At 53.8% G+C, this 16394-nt stretch overlaps 1 protein-coding gene across 4 annotated transcripts in view; it reads right to left on the reverse strand.

Annotated features, from left to right (window-relative positions):
- Window positions 1-16394, reverse strand: part of RAB40C (RAB40C, member RAS oncogene family) — a 30709-nt gene that overhangs the window by 8345 nt on the left and 5970 nt on the right. For all 4 annotated transcript variants that reach the window (XM_030872312.2, XM_030872313.2, XM_060284300.1 and 1 more), the window contains 2 exons: window positions 4265-4325; window positions 3718-3778 (listed from right to left, as the gene is read on the reverse strand). In XM_030872312.2, coding sequence (XP_030728172.1) covers window positions 3718-3778; window positions 4265-4325 — 122 coding nt within the window. The remainder of the gene's footprint in view (window positions 1-3717; window positions 3779-4264; window positions 4326-16394) is intronic.

Genomic DNA, 16394 nt, shown 5'->3' on the forward strand with positions numbered 1-16394 from the left:
CTATATATAAAAGTCTAGAGAAAGATGGTTTGTCCAGGTCACTGCTGCCGCCCCTCCACAGGTCTCCACTGATCAGATCGGTGCGAGGCTGCCACTGCTGGACTCTGGGGCATTGGGGGAAGGCTGTGGTCACAGCCCACTTGGTTGCCCTCCCCAGGGCCGCCGCATCTTGCTGGCAGGCTCTCACGGGCCCCGGCCAATCACACAGACCCACCAAGCCTAGCGAAAGCTCGGGCCAGTACTGGCAGGTGGGGAAAGAAGAGGGGCGGGCCTAAAAGCTCAAGCAAATGAGGAGAAGCCCATTTCTTGGGTTCAGGCTTCAACTGCACCCTGAGGCTGTGGAGGAGCCTGCCCTTGGCTGCTCCCCCTGGCTGGCACCAGCCTCTGCCCACCACCAACAACCACCACCTAAGTCTGACAGGGCAGGGTGATGACAGAGAGGTCACAGGAGGAAGGACACAGAGCTGGTCACACTGCAGACGGGGACCAAAGTGATCATGGGCTTGGCAGGGAAAAACACCTAGGGTCGACCACAGGTGGGATAGTTGAGAAACCAAAATGAGGCTCCTGGTTACCAGGACTACCCCCTCAAAGGACTCCAGAATCAGCTGTGTATCTCAAAGAGCCAGAGGAGGGGCAAAGAGATTCTCACTATATTTCTTTTCCTTTTTTTTTGCTTAGCTTTTTAGAAGTTAGTAAGTACTCTAGGGTATAAATAGAAGCTCTGGTCCCTTAACCCGCCCAGGAATCACCTGTCTTTCAAGCATCTCCCAGGCGTTTCCTGACCCGGACTGGGTCATGGTGCAAACCGCCTGGCACCCGCAGGGCCCTTCCCCCACAGCGGCCAGCACCTCATGCCAGGCTCATCAGCTAGCACTGCTGTTGGGTTTCAGGTAATGCACCTAATTTTATTACAAACATCAGCGATGAACCTCTGAGTACATACATATAACTCGAGCTGTAAGAGAGAATCTCTGGATGTGGAGCTTGGGCCTAGGAGTGCACACCCTTATTGTTGCCAAGGTGATTTATTGACCTTATACACCAAAAAAACGCACAGGTTTTAGGTATGAACAGTTTGATGACTTTGGACAAATATATATACCTGCGCAATCACCACCCCAACTAAAGCACAGAGGTGCGGTTTTTAATTAAGTTAGTTTTGGAGTGAGTAATGCATTTGTGTGGTGAAGCTGCCAAGGAACCAGAGACTGTGGCTGAACACACCTGCCCACACTCATATGCATGGGCTCTGCCCAGAAGCCAGCGCACTGACAAGGGGAGTAGCCGTCAAAGCTGTTGATCCACACGCGCCCCACCCAGGCGGGGCCGACTGGCAGGGTGGTGTCCTAGTCAGCACTCACTGGGCACCCAGACCGCTCTCCACGTGAAACCTGAAACCCTCCCTCCAGGAGACCAGTGCCTCACTGAGCTCCCCCTCGTCCTAATCCAGCTGATCCCAAACCCCAACTAAACAGGACGTCGCCCACCGCTGGCTCCCTCCACACGCACAGCCCCGGGGGAACTGGCGCAGGGGACCGCTCTCCCCCTGAGCCACGAGTGGCCACCTCAGACCTCGGCAACAGAAAACAAGGGCCACAAGACAGAGAGGGCCAGGGGTTGGTCAGTGGCTCTGTGGCCTGGGCCCTGAGAGATCTGCAAGGCCTCTTTGTTCTTAACCGAGGGTAGGAGGGTGACAAGACAAGAAAAACAAGACTTGGGAAGACAGTTATACCAGTCTGCACCATCGGGCTGCACAAAGCCATGCTGGTGCCAAATCTGGAAAACACCAACCAAGCAGGATGGAAACAGGAAAGGCGAAGCACTACTGTTTAGGTAGGAGCACCCACGGTCAGCTTTGCAGCCAAAAACCACCTATCCACCCACCATCCAGGCCCGAGATGCGCACTCAGAATCTGCAACTGGCTCCTCCAGCCCAGAAGCAACAAGAACCTCTGGAATTAGCACAGAATTAAGCGCAAGCAACGACACATGCACACTGACTGCTGATTGCTCTGGAGAGGATGTGGACGTGGTAAAGGTGTTCCCTTCCCCAAAGCGCGTGCTCTGGCGAATCCCCAGGTTCTCAGGTGTGCCCTTCTGTCCTGCTCCATGTTCACATCCGAGCAAGCGGACATCTGAGCCCATTCAGGTTCAGTCTCCCAGGACCTTCCTTGATATTTCCCAATCGCCCAATTATCATAACCCAAGGTAACTACTCCCCTTATCTCCTCATTTTCTTTTTTTATCGAAAAAGTAACAATGTGTGTGCCATAAAAAACTGGGAAACATTCAAAAGCAAAGGGAAGACAACAGAACTCGTCAGTAATCCCATGGTCCAGAAATAATGAACACCTCCCCTCGGAACATGCCTTTCTCACTTCCTTGTATGTATGAATCATTGTCAGGGTCCCTCCTCTACAGAAGGTAGCCCACGGAACATTCTCCTTGGTGCTCAAGCGCTCCCCGTGCATCCACTGAGGGCCCGGCTGTGAGGGCCTTGTCCTTCCTTAACCTCACATCCAGTGCCGTCCACACCTGAGGGCTGCTGTCCCTGACCACCCAGCACCAGCTGCTCCAGGTGGAACTGCCAGGTTAAGCACCACCTCTGCGGCCCCTCACACCAGGCACACACTGGGGGGTGGAGCCAGCGGACAGGCAGCACCACTGCAGTCTGGAGCCTCTGAGCCCAGCCTGAGGGTCCTCCACCCACATTCACACCTCAGCAGGGAGAGAGGCGCTCTCACCACCCCTGAGCGTCTCCGGCTCAGGAGGGGGAGCCTGGTCACCTGAAGACACCATCGATTCCTGCTCACCAGGCAGAAAGGACGCCCGGGGCTCCCCACTACCCAGGCCAGATTGAAGGTGACAGGCTCTACACAGCCAGAGGCCCTGACACGGGCCCATGGGCCCCCTGGCGGAGCACCCTGTTTGGGGAGAATGGTTGGACAGGGCTGACTGAGGGCTCTCCTCAGCAATTCCAGAAGCCCAAGGGGTCATGGCCCTGCCCTGCACAGACAGGGCTGGTCTTGAATCCAGTCCCCTCACGCTGAAGCAGCGAGTGGGTAGCTGGTCTATTCACACAACTGCTTCTTCCCCTCCTTCCAGCCTTGAATCACAAACAGACCCGGTCAGCATGCAAGCCCGTCGTAGGGAGCCCAGGAGACACAGAGAGGGACGAGCAAGTCCCCAGGCCCCCCAGTGAGCCCCCTCGCCCCTGCGCAGGCCACAGCTTAGGTGCTCTTCCAGGGCAGGCCCCGCCTGGGACAGCCCCCATCTCCGCTCCCTGCTAATGCCCTGCCCTTTAGGACCTGTGGCAGCCCCTCCCACGGCGGCTCCAGCTCCCAGTCCCGCGGTCTGATGAGTGATCCAGACCGGCTGGCCTGGGAACTCCAGCAGCCTCCTCACTCAGCACAGGGAGAAGTCATCCCTGGTGAACCAGGTGATGGGGGACCTCTCCACAGTACAGGGTTCCCACACACCTCCTGCAGCAGCTCTGGGCAGCAAGGGCCACAGGAGCTCATGGGGCCCTGGCACCCTCTGAAGGCTGAGGCCCCTCCACTCGGGGGCATCCTTGTTTGGGCTCCTGGTTGGAAGGCTGATGTTCAAACGAAAAACTTCCTTGGAAAGAACCCTGCACGTGGTGTCTGACAGCACCGCACGTGTGAGGAGAGCGGCCCCTCTGGAGAACAGCCCCGGCAGCACCGCTGGTCTTACCTGTGCGCCCCTGGAGTAGGACCTGAAGATGGTGCAGAACCTGCCCTGGCCCGATGTGTCCCTGAAACAAAGGCGGTTGGGGATGCGGCCCGTGGGACCCCAGCATGCACAGCATGACCCCCTCCTATTCTGCTGCACATGCTGGCCAACCTCCATGGGCCTGGGCACCCCAGGAGACTGCCCTGTGGGGCGGGAGAACCCCAAACCTGGAGGAATTTACAGCTCAACTTTGAGGTTCTGGAAATGCCCTTAATGTGGAGCCCAGTAAAGGGCAAGGCGAGAGGGGCTGTGGCTCCTGTGGAAGTGAGTCTTTGTGGGCAAAGGGAGCTGGGCTCTGCCCGAACAAGCAGCCCTGGGCCTTCTGGTTTCTGCATCACGTTCCAGCCCATGTTTATACAGGGGCGGTATCAATAGCTAGTCTACTGACACGTAAACAGGGCGCCTTCCAGTCTCCTTAAGGATTCCTGAGTCACTTCACTTGGCTTCCCGGCCCGCACAACAACTGAAGTGTGGCAGCCAGGCACCTTGGCCGCACAGCCCGACTCACCAGAGTTCCAGCTTGACCCGCCGGCCGTCCAGCAGGATGGTGGTAGTCTTGTAGTCGATCCCTGCAAGGAAGCAGAGGGTGGCTGAAGGACCCACCTGGCCAGCGCCCAGTCCCTGAAGCCAAGCAGAAGTGTGGCTCCAGCCCAGGGAGCCCAGTGACCCCAGCTGGCCACCCTCCTGTCACCCCAGAGACGCAAGCCGGGTACCAATGGCACCGGCCAAAGGGAGGGCAGCTGGTCTCAGCATCGGCCCACGTCGTGTGCTTCTCAAAGCTAATGGGTTTTCTGAGTTCTTGGGTTCATCGCAGCTCCCAGGTACTGACAACGGGAGCGTGCTTGGAGCATGATTTAGTGGTACAGTAACGTCTAAAATGCCATTTCTCTGGAGAGGTATCTGGAGAACCTCTGCTTGCCATGTCTTTAGTTTTTATTCTTTATACTTTTTTTTTTTTTGCGGTACACGGGCCGCTCACTGTTGTGGTCTTTCCCATTGCGGAGCACAGGCTCCGGACGCGCAGGCTCAGCGGCCATGGCTCATGGGCCCAGCCGCTCCGCGGCATGTGGGATCTTCCCAGACCGGGGCACGAACCCATGTCCCCTGCATCGACAGGCAGACTCTCAACCACTGCGCCACCAGGGAAGCCCTATACTTTTTAAAATTGAAGTATAGTTGAATTATGTTTCAGGTGTACCGCAAAGTGATTCAGCTATATATATATCTCTATCCTTTTTCAGATTCTTTTCCATTATAGATTTATATAAGATATCGAATATAGTTTCCTATGTTACACAGTAGATCCTTGTTTATTATTTTTTCATACTTTTAAGCGAAAAAAGTCAGTCCAAGAAAGGTGGGTAGGAGCAGGGCCAGTGCTGGATGCATTACTTTAGATATAAGATCTTCAACTGGTTTATAGGCCATCGGGAAACTTCCTAAAAGCTGTCTTTCCTCCTCCTCCCTTAAGCCTTAAAGATGTCATCAGCTTCTTGGCTGTTTATAACACTTGCTCTAAGAAGGCTTGGAAATGGGCATTTTTAATGCAGACACTGCTCTCACACATTGTGTGTGCATGTGCAAAGCCAACCTCAGAGAGCTGCACGTGAAGCCTCTACCCTCAACGTCCTTCCATCTGGCTAACTTCTAACCATGTGTCAAAACCTGGCTCCCACCCATCAAAAGACACTCAACGGAATGAAAACACAATCCACGAAATGGGAGAGAATATTTGCAAATCACGTATCTGATGAGGAACTGATATTCAGAAAATATGAAGTAATCCTACCACTCAACAACAAAAATCCAATTAGAAAATGGGCAAAAGACTTTCTCCAAAGAAGATATGCAAATAGCTAATAAGCACATGAAAGGATGCTCAACATCACTAATCAGTAGGGAAATGCAAATCAAAACCACATGAGAAGGACTTCCCTGGTGGCGCAGTGGTTAAGAATCCGCCTGCCAATGCAGGGGACACGGGTTCGAGCCCTGGAAGATCCCACATGCTGCAGAGCAACTAAGCCCGTGTGACACAACTACTGAGCCCGTAAGCCACAACAACTGAGCCCGTGTGTTGCAAGTACCGAAGCCCACGCACCTAGAGCCCAAGCTCCGAAACAAGGGAAGCCACCGCAATGAGAAGCCCATGCACCACAACGAAGAGTAGCCCCCGCTTGCCCCAACTGGAGAGAGCCTGTGTGCAGCAATGAAGAACCAACGATGAAGACCTGATGCAGCCAAAAAATTAATTAATTAAAATAAAGAAAAAACCACATGAGATACCACGTCACACCCACTAGATGGTTATTATCAAAAACCCAGAAAGTAAGCAGCATTGGTGAGGATGTGGAGAAATCGGAACCTTTGTGCACTGCTGGTGGGAATGGAAAATGGTGCAGACACCATGGAAGACAGTATAGCATTTCCTCAGAGAATTAAACACAGAATTACCACGTAATCCAGAAATTCCACTTCAGGTTTATACCGCAAAGAAGTGAAAGCAGGAAATCGAACATGTATATATTTGCACGTCCACGTTCACTGCAGTGTTATTCACAATAGTCAAAAGGTGGGCGCAACCCAAGCGTCCAAAGATGGATGAAGTCCATCTGTACAACAAAATATTATTCCACCTTAAAAAGGAAGGAAAGGGGGCTTCCCTGGTGGCGCATTGGTTGAGAGTCCGCCTGCCGATGCAGGGGACACGGGTTTGTGTCCGGGCCTGGGAAGATCCCACATGCCGCGGAGTGTCTAGGCCCATGAGCCATGGCTGCTGAGCCTGCGAGTCCGGAGCCTGTGCTCCGCAATGGGAGAGGCACAACAGTGAGAGGCCCGTGTACCGCAAAAAAAAAAAAAAAAGGAAGGAAAGGGACTTCCCTGGTGGCACAGTGGTTAAGCATCTGCTTGCTAATGCAGGGGGAATATGCGTTTGATCCCTGGTCCGGGAAGATCCCACATGCCGCAGAGGAACTAAGCCTGTGCGCCACAACTACTGAGCCTGTGCACCACAACTACTGAGCCCACGCTCTAGAGCCTGCGCACCACAACTACTGAAGCCCACACACCCTAGAACCCACACGCTGCACCTACTGAAGCCCGTGCACTCTAGGGCCCGCATGCTGCAACTACCGAGCCCGTGTGCTGCAACTACTGAAGCCCACGCTCCTAGAGCCTGTGCTCTGCAACGAGAAGCCACTGCAATGAGAAGCCCGCACGCCGCAATGAGAAGCCCATGCGCCACAACAAAGAGTGGACCCCACTTGATACAACTAGAGAAAGCCCGTGCACAGCAACGAAGACCCAATGCAGCCAAAAATAAAAATAATTTAAAAAAATAATAAAAAAAATAAAAAGGAGGGAAAGTCTGACACATGCTACAACATGGATGAACCTTAAAGACATTATGCTCGGTAAAATAAGCCCTACACAAAAGGGCAAATCCTGTATGATCCCTTCTACGAGGGCCCTAGAGCATCAGATTCAGAGACAGAAAGTAGATAGAGGTCGCCAGGGGCTGGAGGAGGGGGTGGGGAGTTAGTGCTTAGTGGGGACAGTTTCAGTTGGGAAGATGAGAAATTTCTGGAGCTGATGGGGGTGCCACTGAACTATACACCCAAAAATATTTAAAATGGTAAATTTTATGTTGTGTATATTTTGCCACTTTTTTTTTTTTAAAGTGAAAGAAGATTCTCCTGCACATATTCTCAAGCTAAAGAAACACTCTTCAGGGAGGAATAGAACTCAGGCCCGTCTCCACCGTCCTTCCTCTGCATCCACCCCTCCCCCCAATTGTCTGCTGATAACCCACTTCTTTGGGTGGAAACTCTTGGAATTCTCTGTCAAACAGGAAGCTCAGATTTGGCCCAGGACACCCTCCTTTCAGTCCTGGCTCTACAGCTGCTGTGAGAGCTGGGCCCCATGAGGACAGTGTTGGAAACAGCAACCTCCAGGAAGGCTGTGGATGGGGATGCCCATCCTCTACACAATGTCACCTCCATGTGGTGGACCAGCCCAGCAGGTTCTGGCCATGGGGACTGGATACCCTCTGCCAAGGGCAGCCCCCATGAAAGGACCCCGATCGAGGTGGCACCATGGCCCAAAGGCCCAGCCTGGAGCTGCAGGAAGGAGCGGGCGCCCAGGAAGGGCCCAGGAGGAAGCAGGGCACAGGGAGCGGGGCTGCTGCCCTTGCCCGCCTCTGGGGAGGAGGCCAGCCTCTGCACACCGTGAGGCTTGCACAGCTGGGCACCTTGCCCACCCACCGCCTGCGCCCAACCGACCCCTTACTCACGACTTCAACTTCAGAAAGGATGACCAGTCCTCACCCTCCAGGGGCTCTGCTCAAAGCTCTGCCAAATGCCCAAGAGAGACCTGTGGGGACAGGCACTCAGAGCCAGGAGCAGGCACCATGAGGGATCAGCTCTGCACTCCTCCCAGCACGCCCCCCGCACCTCCCACAGTCCACCAGCTGGGTCAGAGGGCTCCCGGAGAACAGGGTTCCCAGGGAATGGGCCACTAAATCAGTGAGACTCCCGCCCAGGAGCCCTCCCTACAGCACGGCACTGGCACCCCCAGAAAGGCTGAGCAGCCTTGTGAGGGGACTGAGGGCAGTGGACGGTAGGTCCCCACAGCAGACGGCAGTGTCCAGCTGAGAATGGCCGGGGAGCTGGCCGTGCAGAAAACACGGACAGCCCTCAGGCTGACACGCTCCCTCAGAGGTAAAAAAATCTCAAGTAGGGGGCTTCCCTGGTGGCGCAGTGGTTGAGAGTCCACCTGCTGATGCAGGGGACACGGGTTCGTGCCCCGGTCCGGGAAGATCCCACATGCCGTGGAGCAGCTAGGCCCATGAGCCATGGCCGCTGAGCCTGCGCGTCCGGAGCCTGTGCTCTGCAGCGGGAGAGGCCACAACAGTGAGAGGCCTGCATACCGCAAAAAAAAAAAAAAAAAAAAAAATCTCAAGTAGGGGACTTCCCTGATGGTCCAGTGGTTAGGACTCTGTACTTCCACTTCAGGGGGTGGGGGTTTGATCCCTGGTGAGGGAACTGATGAGATCCCACATGCTGTGCGGTGCAGCCAAAAAATAAAAAAAAACAAAACGAAAAAACTCACGTATATTTTTCACGCTTGCTCTGCCTCTCACCTGCCCACCTCCCAAATCTGGATAAAAATGTACAGTGTGCTTTACAAATTCATAGAAAATACTGACAAAGCAAGTCCAAAGAGAGGCCTGCCCGAAGAGGCAGCACCTCCTGTAGGCAAGGATGGTGCCAGCCAGACTCCACGGCTGAACCAGCTCCGACAGCTCTTAGGTCTCAATATCTGGTGTTGCAGAACTTCCATCACCTCTCCCTCACCTCACCCCACCCGTGCTTGAGAACGTGAGGAACAGAGGTTTCACGGAAAGCATCTAACACCTTGTACAGCACAGGCATGACTGCTGAGAACACAAACCAGCTCTCAGGAGCTGGGGCAGCTGCCCGGTGCGCAAGGGGGCGGGGGCAGCTCACACACGAGGAGGGGTTCCCAGGTGACCAGGCCTCAGGCTCTAGGACTGTAGACACTCCCTTGATGGACACAGGGCTCGGGAGGCCACCAGGGGCCAGAGTAGACCTCCTGTGTCCCCACTGGGGGCTGCCCAGCCACTTGGCCCCTGGCTCGGGGGTCCCTGCTGGCCCCTCACAGCCCAGGCTTCAGCTCTCTGCCCCTCCCAGACTGTCAGCCCCTGTCACCTGAGGTGTTCACGAGTTGTTAAGAAGGTCTTCCTACTGTTTCATGGGGTTTCTGAAAGGAGTGCAATTCACTTGACACAAGAGGCTTTTTAAACTTCTACTGTCCACCAGGCATCCAGCTGTCTCGGGCAGCACCCGGCCAGGATCTGCAGCCTGAGCATTCAGATTCCCACCGACGCGTCCCTACCGGCTGGGTATTCACGGCGCAGCACCGGTGGCTCTCACTCTGTGCCGAGACACTGACCCGCCCCGCACAACGTGTGGGCCCCACCCTCACACCACGTTTTGCAGGGATGCTTCCACCTTGTGAATCACAGGAGACTCTGTCTTGTTTGTTCAGAATTTTAACGAGAATTGTTCACCATTTTGGAAAAAAAAATCACATCACCCACAGTAATACCTATATCAGGTACATTTTCCTCGTCACTTTCTCAGCATCTAGTACAACTGTCCCCAAGCACTGACTTGCTTAACCACAAACGATCTTACGACATCCCACTGCACCCCTTTCTTCCTCCTTTACATTACCGAAGTATGTATACGTATGTGTGTGTTTTAGTTCCTAGTGTGGGTAGAACAGATGATCTACTAACTTCACTCCTTTTCAGGACAGTAAAGGGGATGCTGCAGAGCACTGGTCCTGCCGGCCTCCTACCCCATTTCTGCATCGCTGGCCTTGCACCCAGCAGGGAGGAGCTAAGCACCAAGCAGCTCACCAGCTCTGGGAAAACGTGACAGGCTGGAGAGGCAGGAACACTGTAACTGCCTGGCTGCTGATGCTGCCGCCTGTGCAACAGGTGCTTCAGAGCACAGACTCAAGAGATGGGGGAGGCAGAAGGAAGAAGGCTACCAAAAAGGTCACTCAAGTTTCATCTTTTTTTTTTAAAGATTTTTAACACATATTTTCTTTCTTTTATTTATTTATTTAGTTTGTTTGGCTATGTTGGGTCTTCGTTGCTGTGCGCAGGCTTTCTCTAGTTGCGGAGAACGGGGGCTACTCTTCATTGTGGTGTGCAGGTTTTTCATTGCGGTGGTTTCTCTTGCTGCGGAGCACGGGCTCTAGGCGTGTGGGCTTCAGGAGTTGTGGCACGTGGGCTCAGCAGTTGTGACTCATGGGCTCTAGAGCGCAGGCTCAGTAGTTGCGGCGCATGGGCTTAGTTGCTCCGCAGCATGTGGGATCTTCCCGGACCAGGGCTCGAACTCTACATTGGCAGGCGGATTCTTAACCACTGCGCCACCAGGGAATTCCTCAAGTCTCATCTTGACAGCTGCTCACATCCTAGTGATTTGGGGAGTCTACCGGGCACCCCCACAGGCCCCCCGAGACAGGGACACACAGGAGGAAGGCTGAGCGCTGGGTGGCACTGACCAGCAGGACACACCCCTGTCTTTGCAGCCTCCCATATTCGGGCATGGGGCGTTTCCACCTGAGTGGGGCATCCACAGCCACGGCTCCAGCCTGTCAAGGACAACCTGACCTGGTGCAGAAGCCACGTTCCTTGGGCTCCTTTTCTCCCGCACGGCCGGTCCTCCCTCAGGAGTCACACTTCCCACATCTGTTGGCACCAACTCAGAACAAAAGACCCCTAGAAAATTCATCTTCACTCCACCCCTAGGAAATTACAAGGTAATCAGGGCAAAGGGAACAAACCAAGTTAGTTTGCAGCTTCAGCTTGTGCGTACAAACCAAGACTGCAGATGTTTCAAAGCCTAGTTGTCCATCACTCCTAGGGAGCAGAAGCCAGTGAGAATGAAGACCACTAGGCACAGCCTGACTGACCCTGGGTGGAGGCATTTCCCACATACCTGTCAAGGCTCAACTCAGACCCACCTGCAGGGAATGGCAAGGAGGGACATCCCACCACACAGCACATCCCCCAACCTCTCTTCTGTCTTTATGTCTATTCAGTCAACACTAAGTGCCTAACCATCCAGCTACTTTCCAACAACATGAAAAGCCACAGGACAACTTGTTAAAAATTCATAACAAAGAACAAAAACTGAGTGATAAAAGACTGAGTTAGGAATGAAAGAGAAAATGTTAATCAATGCCTTCCTCTGCAGTATTAAATCCAGCACCTGAAACTGGCACGCAGCTCCCGGGCAGTGTGGCCCCAAGCACACGCCCTTGCAGGCAGCAGGGGAGCCCGCAGTTTCACGGGGGCGCTGCAGATGCAGCTCAGTCCCCAGGCTGGAGGAGTTGGTCTTCCAGTAGAGCTCCCAGACCTCGCCTCCTGGACCCAGTCAGGCTCCCCATGCATTTCCAACACGAAGCCAACGCACAGCGTCAGGGCGCTGCTCCCAAACTCAAGACAGGCAGCCGCTGTTCTTAGTGTTACTCCTTAGGGAGGGAAAATAAGGTCTCGCCAAGTTCCCAGAGACAGACAAAAACAAAAAAACGTCTAGGTCCTCTTGGAACCAGAAAAAACTTCCAGTGACACAGGCAGACACACAGGAGTGTCTGGGACCCACACACTGCCGTGCAGGCAGCCCTAGGCTAAGCGGTCCTCCTGGACATGCCTGACCATCCTTTATGCATCCTCCCAAGGGGGAGGCCACAGCACAGGCCTCTGTCAAGGCCACACACCTCGCACCACGGCGTGCGTGGAGACAGAGGAGGGTCTCAGAACAGTGTGTGGGCACTAGCAGGTGGGCACAGGTCTCGCCTCCCGGCACTCCCACCCCAAACATGCCCCTCCCGAGGGTAGTGGGATCTGAGACTGGCTTCTGACCCTTGGAATAGGGCCGAGTGACGACGTCCCCTCCGTGATCACGTTGCACAGGACTGTCCTGCTGCTCCGTGAAGCAAGCCGTGCCGGGGAGAGGCCCATGGCCAGGAAGGAGGGTGGCCGGCTGCTGCCAACAACCACATAAGCTCAGAAGGGATTCTGCCCCAGCCCACACCTGGGCACAGCCTGTGAGAGACAGAGGTCCTGTGAGGCCCGGCCAAGCCATGCCCAGATTCCTGACCCACAGGAACTGGGCGCTAATAAGTAGGTGCTGTTTTAGGCCACTCAGTTTGTGGTATTTCTTGGTTGGGTTGAATTCCACAGACTGGGACTTCCAAACAGCAGACATTTATCTCCCACTGTCTGGAGACTGGGAGTCCAAGACCACAGTGGCTGCAGATTCTGTGCCTGGTGGGGCGGCTTCCCGCTGTGTCCTCAGGGGCAGAGGGGGTGAGGGAACTCTCCAGGGTCTCTTTTACAAGGACAACAACGCGCCCTCCTGACCTGATCACCTCCTGAAGGCCCCACCTCCTAAGACCACCACCTGAAAGTCAGGTGTAAGTGTGTGAATTTGGGGGGACACATGTTCAGTCCACAGCAGTTAACTAATCCTGGCAGCATCTCGCAGAAATGCAAACGTGCACTCCTCCGACCAGCCTGTAAAACCCTACCAACACAAAATAACAAAAAGAACCTTTCATCAGGCTGTGGTGGGAGAGTCCTAGTCCCTGGAACCTGGGGACATGCTTCCCACAGGGCAGAGGGGCTTTGCAGATGTGATGGGTTATGGGCCTCAAGAAGGGAGAGGACCCTTGGTTACCTGGGTGGGCCCAATGTCATCTGGAGCCCTCAGAGTGGGGACCCTTTGCCGGTGAGTCTGACAGATGAGACGGAAGGACGGCTGACCTGGCTTTGGAGGTGGAGGAGGGGGACATGGTGAAGAGTGCAGGTGACCCTGAGAAGCTGGGACAGCCCTCTGTTCACAGCCAGCAAAGGAACAGGGACCTTGGTCCTACACTGTGACTGATCACTACACCTACAGAACAGTAAGATGACGAGGTACAGCAGCAACAGAGAGGGAACGTCCCAGGGTACCAGTAACCGACGGTATTCACCTCAGCATTGTTTTCTATTATAAACAGACTCAATACAGGCTAAAAATCCACCCACTGGGAGGATTTAACAGGAGGTGATCCACAGGATGGAATGCTGTATGGCCCTCAGCATGGCGAGGACGGAAGCAGGATATAGAGCGAACACAACTCTCATACCCTCCTGATGGGATAGAAACTGCTTAACTGCTCTGGACCACTGGGTGGTATCTACTAAGGCTGCACCTGCAGCCCAGCAACTCCACCCCTAACTGCTTCCCATACAGAAACACAGACACTCACTCACCAAAAACACGTGTGAGAATTTTCACAGCAGCACTACTCAGAGTGACCCAAACACGGAAAGTCTCCCAAAGCCCATGTGCAGAGTAGATGAATACACTGCCGTCCTCATGCGTGGAACGCTGCACACAAAGGAGGCATGAACCACAACTACACGCAGCGACGTGGCCGAAGCCCACACGACACGGGGAGAGAAAGAAGCCACACACAACTATACACCGTGTGGTTCCGCTCATAGAAAAACACCAGAAATGCAAACCAGTCTGTGATGTAAAGGTCAGTGGTGGCCAGGTCTGGGGCAGGGGGTGTAGTCTGCAAAGAGTGGAGGGAGGTGATGGCTTCTCAGGTGAGTGCACCTGTCAGCACAGCCACTGAACTGCAGGCCTTACACAGATACAGGTTCTGGGTTACATAAATTACACCTCAATAAAGCTGATTAAAAGGGAAAGAGGCTGACAACAGCCGAGGCTGGCCAAGATGTAGAGCCACAGAACTCTATGTGTTGCCGGTAGGGACTCAAAATGAAAGGTCACTTCAGGACCCAGTCTGACCACTCCCTGTACGGGAAGCAGACACACACATGGCCAGCAACCCCACTCCCAGAGACACGTACACATGAGGATTTGTGCGTTTGAATGTCTCATGTCACTGAACCAGACACTTACAAAAGGGCCAACATGATAAATGTGTATTTCACCACAAAAAAAATATTTCTTTTTAATTTTAAAGGATTTGTACAAGAATGTTCATAGCAGCATCATTCACAGTAGCCAAAATCAGGAAACCCAAACCGTATTGATAGGTAAATGGACAAACAAACTGGGTGCCTGCGTGCACAGGAGTGCCACCAGGGATAGGACGGCACTCGCTGCAGTATGCGAATGTGAATGGACTTGCTGAGCTGAACGAGCAGATGAGAAAGGCCATGCTGTATGGTTCCACTTACAGGAAGTGCTGGCAAAAGGAACATAGAGGCACAAGAAGCAGGCCAGTGGGGACCCGAAGGGGCACGAGAGAATCACATTTAACGTGCTGACCACGCGGACGTTCTAGGGACAAGGACGATCTGCTGGCTCCAGCACCTGCCCTTCTCCAGACGGGGTCGGCACCACGGGTGCATGTGCCAGCCTGCCGCCAGGGCTGCTCAGGAACAGAGAGGACACAGAGGCACCTCATACAATTCAAGACGTCCTTGTATGCTGGCACATGGGATGGGGAGCAGCTCGAGGGCGGTTTGTGGGCTGGTTTCCTCAATGCCTTAAAAACCACACCAGACCAAACCAAAGCAAAAGCTTTCTGCCGTCCATAAAGAGCAAGCACACTTCGCACACAACACCTGGCGAAACACGGAACATTATAAAAACAAACAAACACAACTACTCATAACCCCAAAACTCAAAGGTTACCATTAACATTCTCCTAGATTTCACTCGACGATTCTGTCCTTCATCTTACATACATTTATACACTATGTAATCCGACATGCTTTTTTTCCCCACTTAACAAGATAACAGAGAGATTTCCCCATATCATTGAATATTCATTAAATATTGTTCCAAACCAGCATTTTTAAAGGCCCTATAATATCTCACTCTACAGATATACCATATGTCCCCTGCCAGACCCCTGGGCTGCTTCAAGTTTTTCATTTTTATTAAAAAAAAAAAAAAAGGGTTTCCCTGGTGGCACAGTGGTTGAGAGTCCGCCTGTCGATGCAGGGGACACGGGTTCGTGCCCCGGTCTGGGATGATCCCACATGCCGCGGAGCGGCTGGGCCCGTGAGCCATGGCCGCTGAGGCTGCGCATCCAGAGCCTGTGCTCTGCAGCGGGAGAGGCCACAACAGTGAGAGGCCCGTGTACTGCAAAAAAAAAAAAAAGCCTTGCTTTTCTCCACTTGTGTCCCCTTATGTTCCCTAGGATAGACTCTTGATCACTTGGTGGAAAGGGAAGTGTCTCCCAGCTTCGGACACAGGCTGCTGAGTCCCCCGGCAAGATGGCCAGCGCCATCAGACTTGCTCTGTGAGGAGCTCCCGGGTGAATGTTCCATCCTGCTGGATTTTAAGGTTAAACATCTTCCATGTATTCTTCACCAGGACCTCCTCTCTGAAGGGTCTACGTGTTGCCAAGTGACTTGAAGTATGGAAGATACTCCCAGCAATGACAACACAATCAAGCTGTTCCTGCTTGTTGAGGGGCCTCATCGCTGCCGACTGGGACCCAACCTGTGTGCGCAAAACTGTGCGCATGTGTGTGCCTGCACATGTGTGTGCCTGTGCATGTGTGAGCCAGTGAGCATGGGCCGCGCTGAAAGGGGCCTCTGCCGGCCACGCCGCACCGGAGCCCGTGCTCAGGGACACACCTCCTCCTGCCCCAACTACGTCAGCAGGAAAATCAGACTCAGCTCCCAACACACTCCAGCAGTTTGAGGACTAACAACATCGGACTCAGGAAGAGAGAGAGGCCTAAACAAGGGGAAGCAGAGATCAATGCAAAACAACTGGCTAAAACTAGGGGACTGCTATAAGCCACACCAGCCCAGGGCTTAGGAGGCAATGGCCAACAGCGGCAGGTGGGCAAAGTGGCCAGGCAACGCTGCTGCCGAGTTGGAGCTCCCAAATCCTCCGTGGTGGCTTCTGGACCTAAACACAGACCCTCAGCACCCTGTTAGACATCTCCGTGTTCCAAGGCTGCACAAAGCATCTTATGTCCCTGTTATCAGCCCTCCCAGCAAGATGTTGCACAGACCTCATCTGCAGGCACCCACCCTACCTCTGCCCAGGTGATGG

The sequence above is a fragment of the Globicephala melas genome, chromosome 15, assembly GCF_963455315.2.
Source record: "Globicephala melas chromosome 15, mGloMel1.2, whole genome shotgun sequence".
Taxonomy (NCBI): Eukaryota; Metazoa; Chordata; class Mammalia; order Artiodactyla; family Delphinidae; genus Globicephala; species Globicephala melas.